Raw genomic sequence first — 13,661 nt, forward strand, 5'->3', positions numbered from 1 at the left:
ACAAATTTTAAAACGATTTGAACGTTACAATCATAATTGTTATTGTTTAAAAAATACATTACAGACAGAGAATAAATGTCGATTACCTGAGAAAACAGATTTTTTAGAAAACATATGTTAGCAGCGTTAAAGTGAGCCGTTCCGAATGAATGGTTTAGTTGTATCGCCATTTTATAATCAAGAATTGCATTTACGTTATCTCCTGATACCTTAATTTATAAAGTGTAGTAAGCACAAACTGTAAATCAATTTCAAAGAAAAAAACTAAAACGAAAAAACATTTACACATAAAAAGCGTGTAGATGTTCGTAAAGACCTAAGCAGATGTACACACTTATTATTTATAATTTACCATGTTCACAATCCCTCGGTTTGTTAGCAATTCTGGAGATTTCTTGAGCTAAAAGCAATTTTTTTTTATCTCTAAATAAAAGCTTTGAGGTTTTTTAGAGAACAATTGTTAGAAGGAGAGAAGATACCTTAATAGCATGATTAAGATCATGAAAAGCTTCAAACGTTTTATTCAATTGGAAACTCACTAAAGCTCGTCCTTCCAAAGCACAAATGCAGTCTGAACAAAAAATTTGTTTAACTATATTTTAAAAATACAGCATCATTTTTATTTTATTTTTGTTATTGAAGATGCGTGTAAATTATTTTTTCAACAGCCATGTTTTGGTTTTTATGACAACTTATGAACTTTAAATATATGCGGTTGAAGAATTTGATTGGTTATTGTAGCATAGTCTCTGCATCTTCTATCATGGCTCCTTCTATAACAAATTCTTAACAAGTTCAACAAAATTACTTTTGTTTTTAATATGAAATTGTAAGAGTTAAAAGCAGCTAAAAGAGGAACATCTACTTGAATCGATTTCCAGGACTCTTGTGAATAAATGCCAAGCTTTCATGAGCTGACCCTTTATCTAAAAATGAAATAAATTAGTACTCCAATCTTTGCGCATTAATTTGACATTCCAGTAATAGATAAAACACTTACTTGAAGACACCTACCCAAACACAACATTGCTTCTAAGGAACTTGGATTAATAAATAATACATAACTATAATCCCTCCTAGAAATACATACAAAAATAATTAGATTTAAAAGGTTACACAGGTCTGCGACATAATTGTTTCAAATTTAATAAGTGATTTTTACAGTATTTTCAACGCTGATTTTTACAATTATTTCACAAACTGCTTGTCTAGTTTTAGCATTTTCGATATTTTTTATAAATAGTTCAGTACTCTAGTAAGTTTGAATTTTGGTTTTTAAGATCTCCACAAACTGTTATTTAGCCTAAAGTACAAATTGTTTTATGGGCAATTGCTACCAGAGGATGTATAATGGCTACCAGATGATGGATTTTGTTGAAAAGGTATATTTTGCCTATTTTGGTGTAAAGTTAGGCGATCAAGATAAGTCTTGGGCTCCACACAAAGTTTGTTCAATATGTGCCGAAGAACTGAGGCAAAGGTTTCAAGGTAAAAAGCATTTCTTACGTTATTGAGTACCAATGGTATGAAGGAAGCCCAAAAATCATAGTGATGACTGTTATTTTTGTTCTTGCAACGTACAAGGTTTCAATTTGAAAAACAAAAAGGATATTTCTTACCCTAACATTCAACCAGCCATTCGCCCTATTCCTCATGGACCTGGAGTACCAACACCCTCTCCTCCAGATTCTTTGGATGATATTTTAGATGATCACGAGACATTGGCTCAGCAAGGTGATAGTGAAGAAGACAGTGATTGCTACAATCCTGGCACAACCGATCCCATTCCATTCTCACAAACTGAACTGAACGATTTGGTTAGAGACCTTGGTCTTCCTAAAGACTCGGCAGAAGTTTTAGGATCTAGATTGAAAGATAAAAATATGTTGGCTCCGGGTACATCCTTTTCTTGGTATCGATCAATGAAAAGGAATTTATATCTTTCTTCTCTCAAGAAGATGACCTGGTATTTTGCAGTGATGTTCCTGGACTTATGGCATGTTTTAAAATAGAATATGCTCCTGGTGAGTGGAGACTTTTTATCGATTCACCAAAAAGAATCCTTATAGCAGTACTTCTGCACAATGGCAATAAGTATGCTTCTATGCCAGTTGGACACTCGGTGCACTTAAAAGAATGTTACGAACTGGTTTTAAACAAACTCAGCTACTCAGACCACAACTGAACACTGTGCGGGGATTTAAAATTTATTTCAATGCTGCTTGGTCAACAAAATGGCTATACAAAGTTCCCTTGCTTTCTCTGTGAATGGGACAGTCGAGACAGAAAGCAAGACTACATAAAAAAAGTTTGGCCCTTGGGAAAAACCTTAGGAGTAGGGATTAAAAATGTGGATCCCAAAAAGGTGTCACTTCCACCACTTCACATTAAGTTGGGGCTGATGAAACAATTTGTTAAGGCATTGCCAAAAGAAGATGAGACTTTCAAATATCTTTGTGGGCAATTTCCTGGTTTATCCGAGGCAAAGCTAAAGGAAGGAATCTTTTTCGGACCAGACATTAGAAAAATTATGAGAGATCCTAATTTTGTGGACAAAATAGAAACAAAAGAAAAGACAGCATGGACATCCTTTAAATTAGCTGTTACCGGTTTCCTAGGAAACAACAAAGATCCAAACTACAAGACCATTGTCACAGACATGCTCGACAACTTTAAGAAGCTGGGCTGTAACATGAGCATTAAAGTTCATTTTCTCCATTCACATCTTGATTACTTCCCTGCAAACCTTGGTGATATAAGTGAAGAGCAAGGCGAAAGATTTCACCAAGACATCACGGAAATGAAAAGAAGATATCAGGGAAGATAGACCGTCAATATGATAGCGGACTACCGCTGAATGTTGAAGAGAGATGATTCTGAACGAGTCCACAGCCGGAAAAGCAATAAAAGAAGCTTCGACAGAAAGCAAAAACGTTATTATAAGGACTTATAAGCTGAAAGAGAAATGTGAGTGTTCTTGAAATATAGTTTAGAAGATGATTTATACATTAAATAAAATTCTATAAGGTTTGAAAAATGTGAAAAATTGGTCAAATATTGATATTTTACCCAAAAATCCCTTTTTTGTGAGAAAATCTGACGTGATAGAAAAAATGGATTAGAGTTTCGAAATCAGCTCTGAGAAATACATAAAAACAGTTATCAAATTTTAAATAACTTTTTAAGAATAATTTTTTGCAGACCTGTGTTATTTTTTAATGTTAATTTTATTATAAAGTAGTTTAAGCTCATACTACACCACTTGGTAGTTTCTGATAACTGATAATGAATTCATTAACATTATAGTAAATAAAAAACACTTATTACCGTCCCAACATAAAAGTTTCAAAATTATTGTATTCCATTAAAACATTTGCACGGCCAATCAATGCTGGGCAACATAAGGAATCAACTTGCAGGGTTCTTGTGTAAAAGTTTTTAGATACATCATAATAATGAAGTCTAAATATTAATTCTAAACAATCTTTAAAGGTAATGAAGTTTAGATTAAAGTCCATTCCATAATCACTGTGGACCAGAGTAACCGCCAGGTTGAGTTTCTCCCCAGTTCTGATTTTTCTTTTTCAATAGTTAGGTATACATTAGTAGACACCATTTATAACATTTAAAACTTCTGAGGGGTTGGACAAAGTTAAAAACTTTTGCTCAAAAATCAATATTTTTAATCATAAAAATTTTAATAAAATTAGGCAAAAACTCGATTGAAAACCCGCGAAATTAATAAATTACGTATACAATGGCGGAATGTTTACATAAAACGTGTGCTGTTTGTCTTACTCAGTTCGTTAAAAAGTCAACTAAAATTCAAAAGATCACTCCTAAAATTGAAACAACGATAAAAACATTCGTCTGGAACCAGTATAGTTTAGAAGTACTCAACTATCCCAAGATTATTTGTAACAATTGTCACAGAAACCTATATAACCTCAACATGAACAAGGTGGAGTACCTGAGGAACTGGCTAGAGAAGATATCCGAGATAAAATTCATGGTAGTCTATGTTTTGTTGCTTTTACTATTTATCATTACTTTCTACTTAATACTTTGTTTTATTTACAAACACATTTTCTTAACTAAAAATATGGAATTGAGAAAACTGAAAGTTTTTTAACAATACATGTATTGTTAAAAAATTAATAACACATGTATTTTTACTTAAATGTACATTTAATTGTAATGAACTTTCTATATACTTAAATTTTAATCTTACATAGGATAAAGTTTAGTAAATAAAAATGAAAATGAAGCTTACATTGGATGAATAGACTAAAAGAACATATAGGATGCTAAAATAATATCACTAACTGACTATGTGGTTAATATTTGATGATCTTAGAAGATCATCAAATATCAACCACATAGTAGATGAAATTAATGGTTTAAGTGATTCTACTACTAAACATGTAAACTCTTCCAGATTATAATCCGCATGTTTTGGTTTTGTAGGTTATAATTAATATTATCATCATTATTATTGCTGTTTTATTTTTTAATACTTATGCTTCGCATAACAAAATTGATTGTACTGAATGTTTATTTGGATAAAATATTTGTGCATTTGTTTTTAAACAAAAATATTTAATTGTTATAAAAATAGTTTTTATAAAAATATTTAGTCTTTATTTTGTTTTTAAACAAAAAAATTTTAGTACAAGGAGTGGCTCACATCTGTACCAAGAGCAGAGCTGTAACAATCTCTTGAAGCAGCAGAGCAGCTTGGACCTAAGTATTCAGAGAGTGTAGCCTCAGGTAAGTAAATTGAATTGTTTTTTTCTAATAAAAATACATATTTAAAAAAAACCCAAATAATAAATATATTTTATTAATGTCTGTTGCCAGGTATACTTAAGCAAAAGATGGAGGCTGAAAATATTTGTAGAGGACAGAAGTTTCAGTTAGTTACTCAAGGTTCTCCTTTAAACATTGTTGTTGGAACTCCAGACAAGAAAAGTGACTGAGTTGAGCTGAAACAGGTGTCCTTCGGTTCTGTTATGGAGTTGGTTAAATCTCTTGAGCTTTCAAAGAATCAAACCAAGAACTTTTGTTCCAAATACAGAGCTAGTATGGGAACTCAAACCTGCATTGGAGAAAATATTTTTTAAAAAAATTGAGGCTCTCCATACCTGTATAGATGAATTTTATACTACTAAAGAAGAGGAGTTCATGGATGGAGAAGAGGTTATTACTAGAACATTGGTTCATGTAAAAGATACATCTACATTTATACAGCACATTATTACAGAAAGAGGAATAGATCCACATGAATCCACGTTGAAGATAGCTATGGATTCAGGTCAGGGATTCCTTAAGGTCACTGTAAATGTTTTTAATCCCCAAGAAAAATTCTCATCAAATTCAGAGCTTGATGATGCTGGAGTAAAGAGATTCTTTCTTATAGTAATTGTTGAGAGGGTTTCTGAAGCTAATGGTAATATCTGGAAGCTTATTGAGTCTCTGAATTTACAAGATTTAAAGTATTATATTCAGGGTTGCCACCGTTATTAAAGAACAAAATTCCCTGATTTTCCCTGATTTTTTCGCTAAAATTTCACTTTTTTCTCCCTAATTTTCCCTGATTTTTCGCTAAAATTTTGCTTTTTTCTCCCTGATTTTCCCTAATTTTTTGCTAAAATTTTGCTTATCTCACCCTGATATTTCCAGCAATCAAATACCCAAACTTAACTTCCAAACCAAACTTCTTCATTAACCCCAGAGCATTTTTATCTCTAAAAAAACAGATACTATAATCCCCCAATGAGTAATGAACAAATCAATTTGTTTGAAAATTAAAATAAATAATCAAAAGTAAAATCCCATCAACTTGAACTCTGAAGGGGTATATATATATATATATATATATATATATATATATATATATATATATATAAGCAAATGTAAACACAATCTGATTAATTTTCTTTAAAAATGTTAAACATTAACCTGGTACGCTGGAAAAGGAAAATTTTTATTAAAAAATATTTCAAAACATTATAGAAAAATTAAAAGTTCCCTGATTTTCCCTGATTTTTTCCAAAATCAACTGTTTCCGCCTGATTTTCCCTGATTGTATCTAAATTTCCCTGAATTTCCCTGATTTCCCTGATTTGGTAGCAACCCTGTATATTGCATTTAATCTTAAATGTGTAAAATCAGTTTTTGGAATTAGTAGTCATACTGGAATGTACAGCTGTTTATACTGTGAGGGATCCTGTACTCTAGAGCCTGGTAACAAAAGAACACATAGGTCCTTGGATGAATACTACAACAACTTTACCCTTGATGGAAAGAAGAAGTTTAAAATGTCACGCTTCAAATATATTATAAATCCAGGACTTGTGCAAAGAGGAAGATCCTGAAACTCTTCTTGCAGAGTTGGTTCCTGTTCCTGGGCTCCATGTTCTAATGGGAATAGTAAATTTACAGTGCCTTTGCTTAGCTAATGGCCTTTGTTTGAGAAGTGGTTACACTCAAAGTACATCATGTTTCGAGGATACCAAGGCGTAGGATTTAATAGAAACAAAGCAAGCAAACTCCTGAAGTTGGTGGATGTACTTGAGAGAGATATTATAAATGATGGAAAGTATGACTTATTACCAATTGTAAACTGTCTTAGAAAGTTTAAACGCCTTCAAGCAGAAGCATTTGGTATGGTAGCAGGGGATAACATTGAAACTGCTGTTTTAGAGTTTAAAAAGTCCTATGCAGATTTGATTGAATATGTGCATGGCAAATTCGAGGGTATTGAGCTCACTGTTACATGGAAAGTTCACATAGCAGTATGTCACATACTTCCTTTTCTTCATTCTACCAACTGCGACCTGGGTGTTTACTGTGAGCAAATAGGAGAAGCTATTCATCATGAGTTCAAAAAAACGTGGAGTAGATGCAAACAAAGAATTAACCATAAAGATTATGCAAAACAGCTAAAATCCAGTTAAAAAAATTATAACTTATTTTAATGTTTATAATTTAAAGTATATTACTTTTAGCATTCAGACTTAAAATATAACTAGTTAATATAAAGTTTTCTTATTATGTGCTTTAGTTTTTATAGGATAAGTTATAGCTGATTTTTGAATTTTTTGTTTCAAAAATTTTTCAAAAATTCCAACACCTCAGAAGTTCTAAATGCTATAAATGAGGTCTACTAATATATACCCAACTACTAAAAAAGAAAAATCAGACCTGGGAAATAACTCAACCTGGCAGTCAATCTGGTCCACAGTGTATTAGGAATTCCATAAACATCTCCAAAAATATTAGATATATGTATGACACCTTGCAAAAGCAAACTCATTTAGGAAAAACTATTTGAAAAAACAAGCATTTAATTGTAATTTTAATAACAAATAAATTAGTGAACATCGAATAGTAGAAAGTTTGTGTAAATTACTTATGATAGCATAACCCAATACTGTGCAAAACCATTGTGTCTCTCGGGTTTTCCTAAAAAAAGAATATTACAAAAAGAAAGAATATTCTTGAACATTCTTTATCAATTTATGCAACTTCATTACCAGTTTGTAAAACTACACAGATTATATTACAATCCTTAAAGATAATTAGTTAAAAATTATTTTCGAATACTATTTAAAAATAAATCTGTTTGGCACAATCCTCATTTTAAAAGTTAAAAAGAATTTTATATATTACTTTATCATTAATTATCACTAATTGCTTCATTAACAAAGATTATATATATATATATATATATATATATATATATATATATATATATATATATATATATATATATATATATATATATATATATATATATATATATATATATATATATATATATATATACAGCTATTCACAAAAGTTTAAACGATTGCAGAATTTTCAGATCTAATCTTCGGTTTTTCTTGAATTAAAATCTAACGGAAATAGATATCAAAAAATTTTTTTTTCCAATTTGGTAAAGAGGTTATTTGTTAATAGAATAAAAAAAAGTAGGTTTCAACTCATCACTGTTTACTCAGACAATTCATTAAAAGGTAGGTGATACAAATTAAGAGGTGTCACAAAAGTTTAAACGATTTTATTTAGGATCAATTATTTGCTATTTATTTGATAAATCCGGTGCGAAATTTTTTTTTATTTTTAAATAAAGTCAGGCAGCTTTTAATTCATTAAAAATCAACTTGAAATATTGTAAATTTTAAATTAATTGAAATTGCGTGCAAATGGGTCGAAAATCAGTTTCTAGTGACATCTAATGGCAAGTTATTGGTATGGCGAGGACAAAAAATCATACAAACGTTCAAATAAGCAAAATACTTCATATTTCTGAATATTGCGTTAGAAAAACTATCAAAACCTGGGAACTTACCAAGGATGTCTCCGACATGCCGCGTACCGGAAGACCATCCACACTCAGCAACCGTGACAAAAATGGTATATTCAGAATGAGCAGAGAAAACCCCAGACTCAGCTACAATAAGCTAGCACAAATCTTCAACGAGTCAAAAAATAATCCAAAAGTTAGCAGAGAGCTCGTGAGACGAACATTGTTGGACAAAGGTATTGGAACGTACATAGCTGCTAGAAAACCTATTCTTTCAATCACGGATAAACGTAAACGACGAGTGTGGTCCAAAGAAAGGCTGGACTGGTCTGTAGAACAGTGGGCAGAAGTTATTTGGAATGATGAAGCTAGTTTTCAAGTTGTAAACAGCAAGGGAAGAATCTATGTTAAAAGATTTGCAACTGAGAAATATTCAGACAGGTTTTTGCAACATTGTCGACAAGGCGGTAGAGGTTCGGTTAGCATCTGGGGATGTTTTTCTCACAAAGGTATAGGCTTCTGTGAGCTGTATGAAGGCCGAATTAATCAATACACCTACAAGAGCACATTGGAAACGTGTTTAGTTCCATTAATCAGACACTTGTATGGCAGAAGCAAGCAATTCATCTTTCAACAAGACGGGGCTTCAGCTCACACAGCTCACTCAATCAAAGCATATTTTTTGAAAAAAAAGTTCAATGTGATGCCCTGGTGCTCTAGATCACCAGATCTCAACCCAATTGAAAATATTTGGTCTTGGATCGACAATCAACTGACATACCATGAAATTCAATCAACTCAGCATTTAAAGCAACTTTTGAATGAGTACTGGCTGAAGGAACCTCGCGTGATGTGCATGAAATTAGTTGAATCAATCCATAAACGAGTTTATCTTTGCTATAAAAACAAAGGAGGACACTTTAAATATTAATTTTGCTTTTTTTTTCATTTTTTGTTCGAATGTTACAATTCGTTTAAACTTTTGTGCTTCTTATTTTTCCTATATGATTTTTTGTAATTTTTTTTTTCTAACTAAATATTAAAATTTTTATAATATGTTCAAATTCATTTTAAAGCTAATTACTTTTTCTTTATGAATAAAAAAAGTTAAGTCGATATCATTTTACAGTTTCTTTTTATTAAACAAAAACCAAACATACTTGATAAAAATTCTGTAACCGTTTAAACTTTTGTGAATAGCTGTATATATATATAGACAATAAGCAAACAAAATAGCGTTATAAGTTTGTTTTGAAAAATGTTGGTTACCTAAAAAAGCTTGATAAAAAAGAAAAGTAGTTGTAAAAGCATTTTTACTTAAAAATTTGTCACATTATAATGTGCAAATGGTGAAATCACAAAATTATCTCTTACTTCTAGTAAAGAACTGAAATCATGAAGAGCATTTTGAAAATCTCCAATTTCAAAATAAAGAACTCCACGATTAAGAAAGGCCTAAAATAAAGAACTTCAGGAATAACAAAGGCCTGAAACAAAAATCAATTTAGATCTAAGATTTTATAAAAATCACTGAAGAAGAAAAATATTTTTAAATGATAATTTGATAATAGAAATAATACTTTGATAATAAAATTAGGTTGAGAATAGTTTCATGGCTACTATCAAAAACTTTAAGTATTTTAAGATGTTTGATTACAAAATCACAAACTTTGACCTTCACATAATGCTGCTTCATTATTGGAGAACAAATTTTAACTAAAAGCAGCTGCCAAATCAATTGACAACATTAAAGATGAAGGTAAAATGGTGTTGCACACTGAACAAAAATAGTTCAAGCATTTCATTGAAGTCAATTTAGATCTTGAAGATCAGTTACATTCCAGATAACCAACGGTTTTAGATGAGGAATATTGGATGTTGAGCTATCATCAAGCATATGCATAATAGCTTAAGAAACTTGTATTGATCAGAAGACAGTTCGAAACCATCTCAAGCAACTTCTAAAAGCTTATCTATCTTTGGAAGAAGGTCAAGGACAATAGTGGTCTTTATTTTGAAGAATAATTGTTGTTGTTATTGAATAAATTCTTGCATAAAAAGTTACTATTTTGACACAGCACATAAGCATTTAACTCAACACTTTAGTTATTAAAAAATTTACTCAACACCTTGTTAATAAAAACAATCTTTTAACAGAAATAGTATAAATCTTTCATTTGTAAATTTTTTTTTACCTTTTTTCTGTAGTTAGAAGCTGACAAAAGCACAATACTGTAATCTTTTAAAGCCTAAAGAATTAAACAGCAAAAGCCTATATTGTAACAAAAATGTCTCACACCCATTTGCTATATAAACAAACAAGGTCATGCTTTTACCATAAAATAAAACTTTTTAATGTGGAAACACACTGCTCTGTTGAAATAAGCTAAGACACAGGATTGATCTAGTTTAATAGCTTGTGATAAATCTTTAATTGCAAAACTGTAAGCTTTGATATGGAACTTCATTGCTCCTCTAAAGATATAAAGTTTTGATGGTATTTTGAAATTAAAAAAGTCAGAACATGTGTTTATTTAGGTTCTTATAATAAATAGAAAGGTATGGAATGAGTTAGATTGCAGCTGAATATTCAATTATCATTTTCTTTTTCTCCACATACTACAAAATCATGTTATAAACTTGTTTAGGGTAAAAAACCTTAAAAAATTTCTTTACTTAGAGTTTTTTTAATTTAGTATTTAAAGACTATTTATATTTAAACAATTATTTGGTTAAATATAACAGCTGAAATATCACCTGTAAATAAGTATAGCAATACTTTGGGTTTTCAATCTCAGAGCTTTATTACAACTCATGATAGCTTTTGTGTACCTTTTATTTAAGCCATAATACAAAGCACAGCAAAAATGAGCCTGTAAGTACAACATAAAAAGACTCTTGCAACGATATATTATGTTCTACATCACCTTAATGGAGAAGAATGTGAAGTAGATAAAACAGTTTAACTTACTTCGAGTTATAAAAAAAAAGTTTTTTTAAATTAAATTCAAAGATCATTTTGTAATTTTAACCTGATAAAATGATGGCTTAAGTGTAAGTGAATGGTTAAAATCACTAACTGCTGAGCTCAAACCAAGCTTCATTTTAACTAAACCTCTCCAGTAGTACACCTAAAAATTTTGTGACAAGTGAACTCTACTTTAATTCTGTACTTGAATGTTTTTTAGCAAAAACCTTACCAACAACAACAACAAAAAGTTAAGAAAATATTATCTGAAAATACCTAAGTAAAGACTTCAACAATTACCTCTGCAAGACTTCTATCAGCTTTGACAGCACAATTTAAAAATCTGAAAGCTTTTTTATAGTCATTAAGTTGAATTTGACAAAGAGCTAAGTGGAGATACACTAAAGAAGACTCCTTAAAACAGTTTGAATTTGAACTAAAAGGTTTCTAAAAATATTTAAGTATAATAAATTTACTTAAATGCACATATTGACACTTCAAATTAAAAAGATAATAATGATTTACCAATATATCCAAAACTTTTTCAAAACATGCAATTGCTGCAATTAATTCTTTCTCTCTAACTTTAATTTTTCCCATTAAAATTAGCAACTGAGTTGTTAGGCCATTTGCAAGAGCAGCTTTTAAAATGTTCCCAGCCTAATCAGGAGAAAAGTTTCTAAATTTCTTACATTGTGCATGAAAAATTTTAGTAAATTATGTTCCCTGAACACCTACATGAATCAAAACTTTCTATAATACAATATGACATTTTTCATGATAAAAATTACAAGAAAAAATATTTTTTCCAGTTGAAAAAACTATTGAATCACCTTTTTAAAATTACTGAGATATATCTCAATAACCGCTTGTTCATAAGGAGAAGCATCTGCTGAGTTAATCAATGCACACTGTCTAGTAAAGTTATCAAAAGATTGTTAAACAAAATAAAATTGCAAAACTATTTTTTTAAAATCAATTTTTATTTACTAAATTTAATACTTTTCATTCTAATTGCATAATTTTTGATTATTGCTATTTGCAATCTTGTTTATGGTTTAAATAAAAACAAAATGTTACCAATTAATGTTAATCATTTTAAGCAAGTATAAATATTACCAACCAACACCAATCAAAATCCAGAGAGAAAAAAAAAATTATACTTTAACACAAATTTTCTTTAGAACCCTGAATAAATCAAAACATAACTAAAAAAACATGATAGAAAGGTGAAGTATTTATAGAACTCAATGTAGTGTACAGTATATATTTAGTGTTCACATAAACTGAACCTTATGTTCTTTTACCTGTGGAAAGCTTAAATTGTTTATGGTAAGTTAGAACGGAACATAAAAGAAAATCTCTACAAATGTTAAAACGTAAAAAAAGAAATAGTTTTTAAAAATAGTAAAACCAAATAAATTCAAATCACTCAAAACCAGCCAAACTGTAATTTAAAATTCACTAAATTTTACTTTTCAAGTGCAAAATACAACATTGACATTAACACATGAATAATTTAACCCATGAATATAAAAAAAATATTTAAATTTTGATAGAACTAAAATTCTTCATAAAGATTTAATATTTTTGCTACTGAATATTTATTAAACTCAGAAAAATGTCTTTTTAATCTTTTAACATTTGAAAATAATAAAATTTAACAGTTTAATTCATTAAAATAATTTAAGCCTGTTTTCATCCTGGACTCAATAAATAACCTTAAATATTACTTTTTGAGGGCAGGATACATCATTTCTTTAAAAATTATTAAAAAGAATCAGCAAGAATATTTCATCACAATCTTTTGTTATTCATAATTGCACATTTAAGTACCTGTTCTCCTTAACAAACTTTTTTTACCTTTGAAACAAAAAATAATATTGCAACCCCATAAAAATTTTGCAATGATAGCATAGTGTTAATCCGTTCAATTTTGAATATGCTACTCCAAATTATGCAGTTGCTTTTTCAAATATCCTTTAAGCCTTAGCTTAGATTACTACACCACTAAAATATCTAACTTAACAGCATGCACAAAAAATCTTGAATTTCTTATTAAACATCATAAAACATTTATTTGCTCATGCAACTAAATAACTGTGGTAATAAAAACATTCACTTAAAGAATAAATAAGAGACTTACTGAATATGAGAAATGGCATGATTAAAGTAACCTTTTTTTAGCAATAAATATCCCTAAATTAAAAATTTTTAGTTACAGAAAACCCTAAAAAAATTTTAATAACAGACAGCCCTAAAAGATTTTTTTTTTTATCAGCTAATATCCCTAAGTTAAAATTTTTTAGTAGTATATGACCCTAAACTCATGATTCATACATATTAATAAAAACATACTAAAATAGAAATATATTCAAAAAA

The 13,661-nt window shown here is 29.6% G+C and overlaps 2 protein-coding genes and 1 pseudogene across 23 annotated transcripts in view; 2 read left to right on the forward strand and 1 right to left on the reverse strand.

Annotated features, from left to right (window-relative positions):
* The window catches only part of LOC145202154 (uncharacterized), a 44,556-nt gene that overhangs the window by 6,791 nt on the left and 24,104 nt on the right, over positions 1 to 13,661 (reverse strand). For 12 of the 22 annotated variants that reach the window (XM_090081288.1, XM_090081286.1, XM_090081285.1 and 9 more), the window contains 16 exons: positions 13,426 to 13,478; positions 12,113 to 12,194; positions 11,805 to 11,939; positions 11,580 to 11,726; positions 11,344 to 11,442; positions 11,069 to 11,184; positions 10,648 to 10,786; positions 10,507 to 10,560; positions 9,686 to 9,766; positions 7,415 to 7,467; positions 3,328 to 3,462; positions 1,001 to 1,076; positions 866 to 926; positions 480 to 571; positions 353 to 400; positions 87 to 209 (listed from right to left, as the gene is read on the reverse strand). In XM_090081288.1, the coding sequence (XP_089937414.1) occupies positions 87 to 209; positions 353 to 400; positions 480 to 571; positions 866 to 926; positions 1,001 to 1,076; positions 3,328 to 3,462; positions 7,415 to 7,467; positions 9,686 to 9,766; positions 10,507 to 10,560; positions 10,648 to 10,786; positions 11,069 to 11,184; positions 11,344 to 11,442; positions 11,580 to 11,726; positions 11,805 to 11,939; positions 12,113 to 12,194; positions 13,426 to 13,478 (1,494 nt within the window). The other 10 variants (XM_090081287.1, XM_090081302.1, XR_016450593.1 and 7 more) reach the window with 9 other exon arrangements.
* Positions 1,344 to 2,012, forward strand: LOC149891030 (uncharacterized). Its single transcript, XM_090080990.1, is given in 1 exon segment — positions 1,344 to 2,012. A coding segment is annotated over 1 exon segment (669 nt).
* LOC145194613 (uncharacterized) lies at positions 3,758 to 6,959 on the forward strand (annotated as a pseudogene).

This window comes from Hydra viridissima, unplaced genomic scaffold (assembly GCF_058129835.1).
Source record: "Hydra viridissima isolate aposymbiotic clone 2 unplaced genomic scaffold, HvirCarnegie_v1 scaffold_3, whole genome shotgun sequence".
Taxonomy (NCBI): Eukaryota; Metazoa; Cnidaria; class Hydrozoa; order Anthoathecata; family Hydridae; genus Hydra; species Hydra viridissima.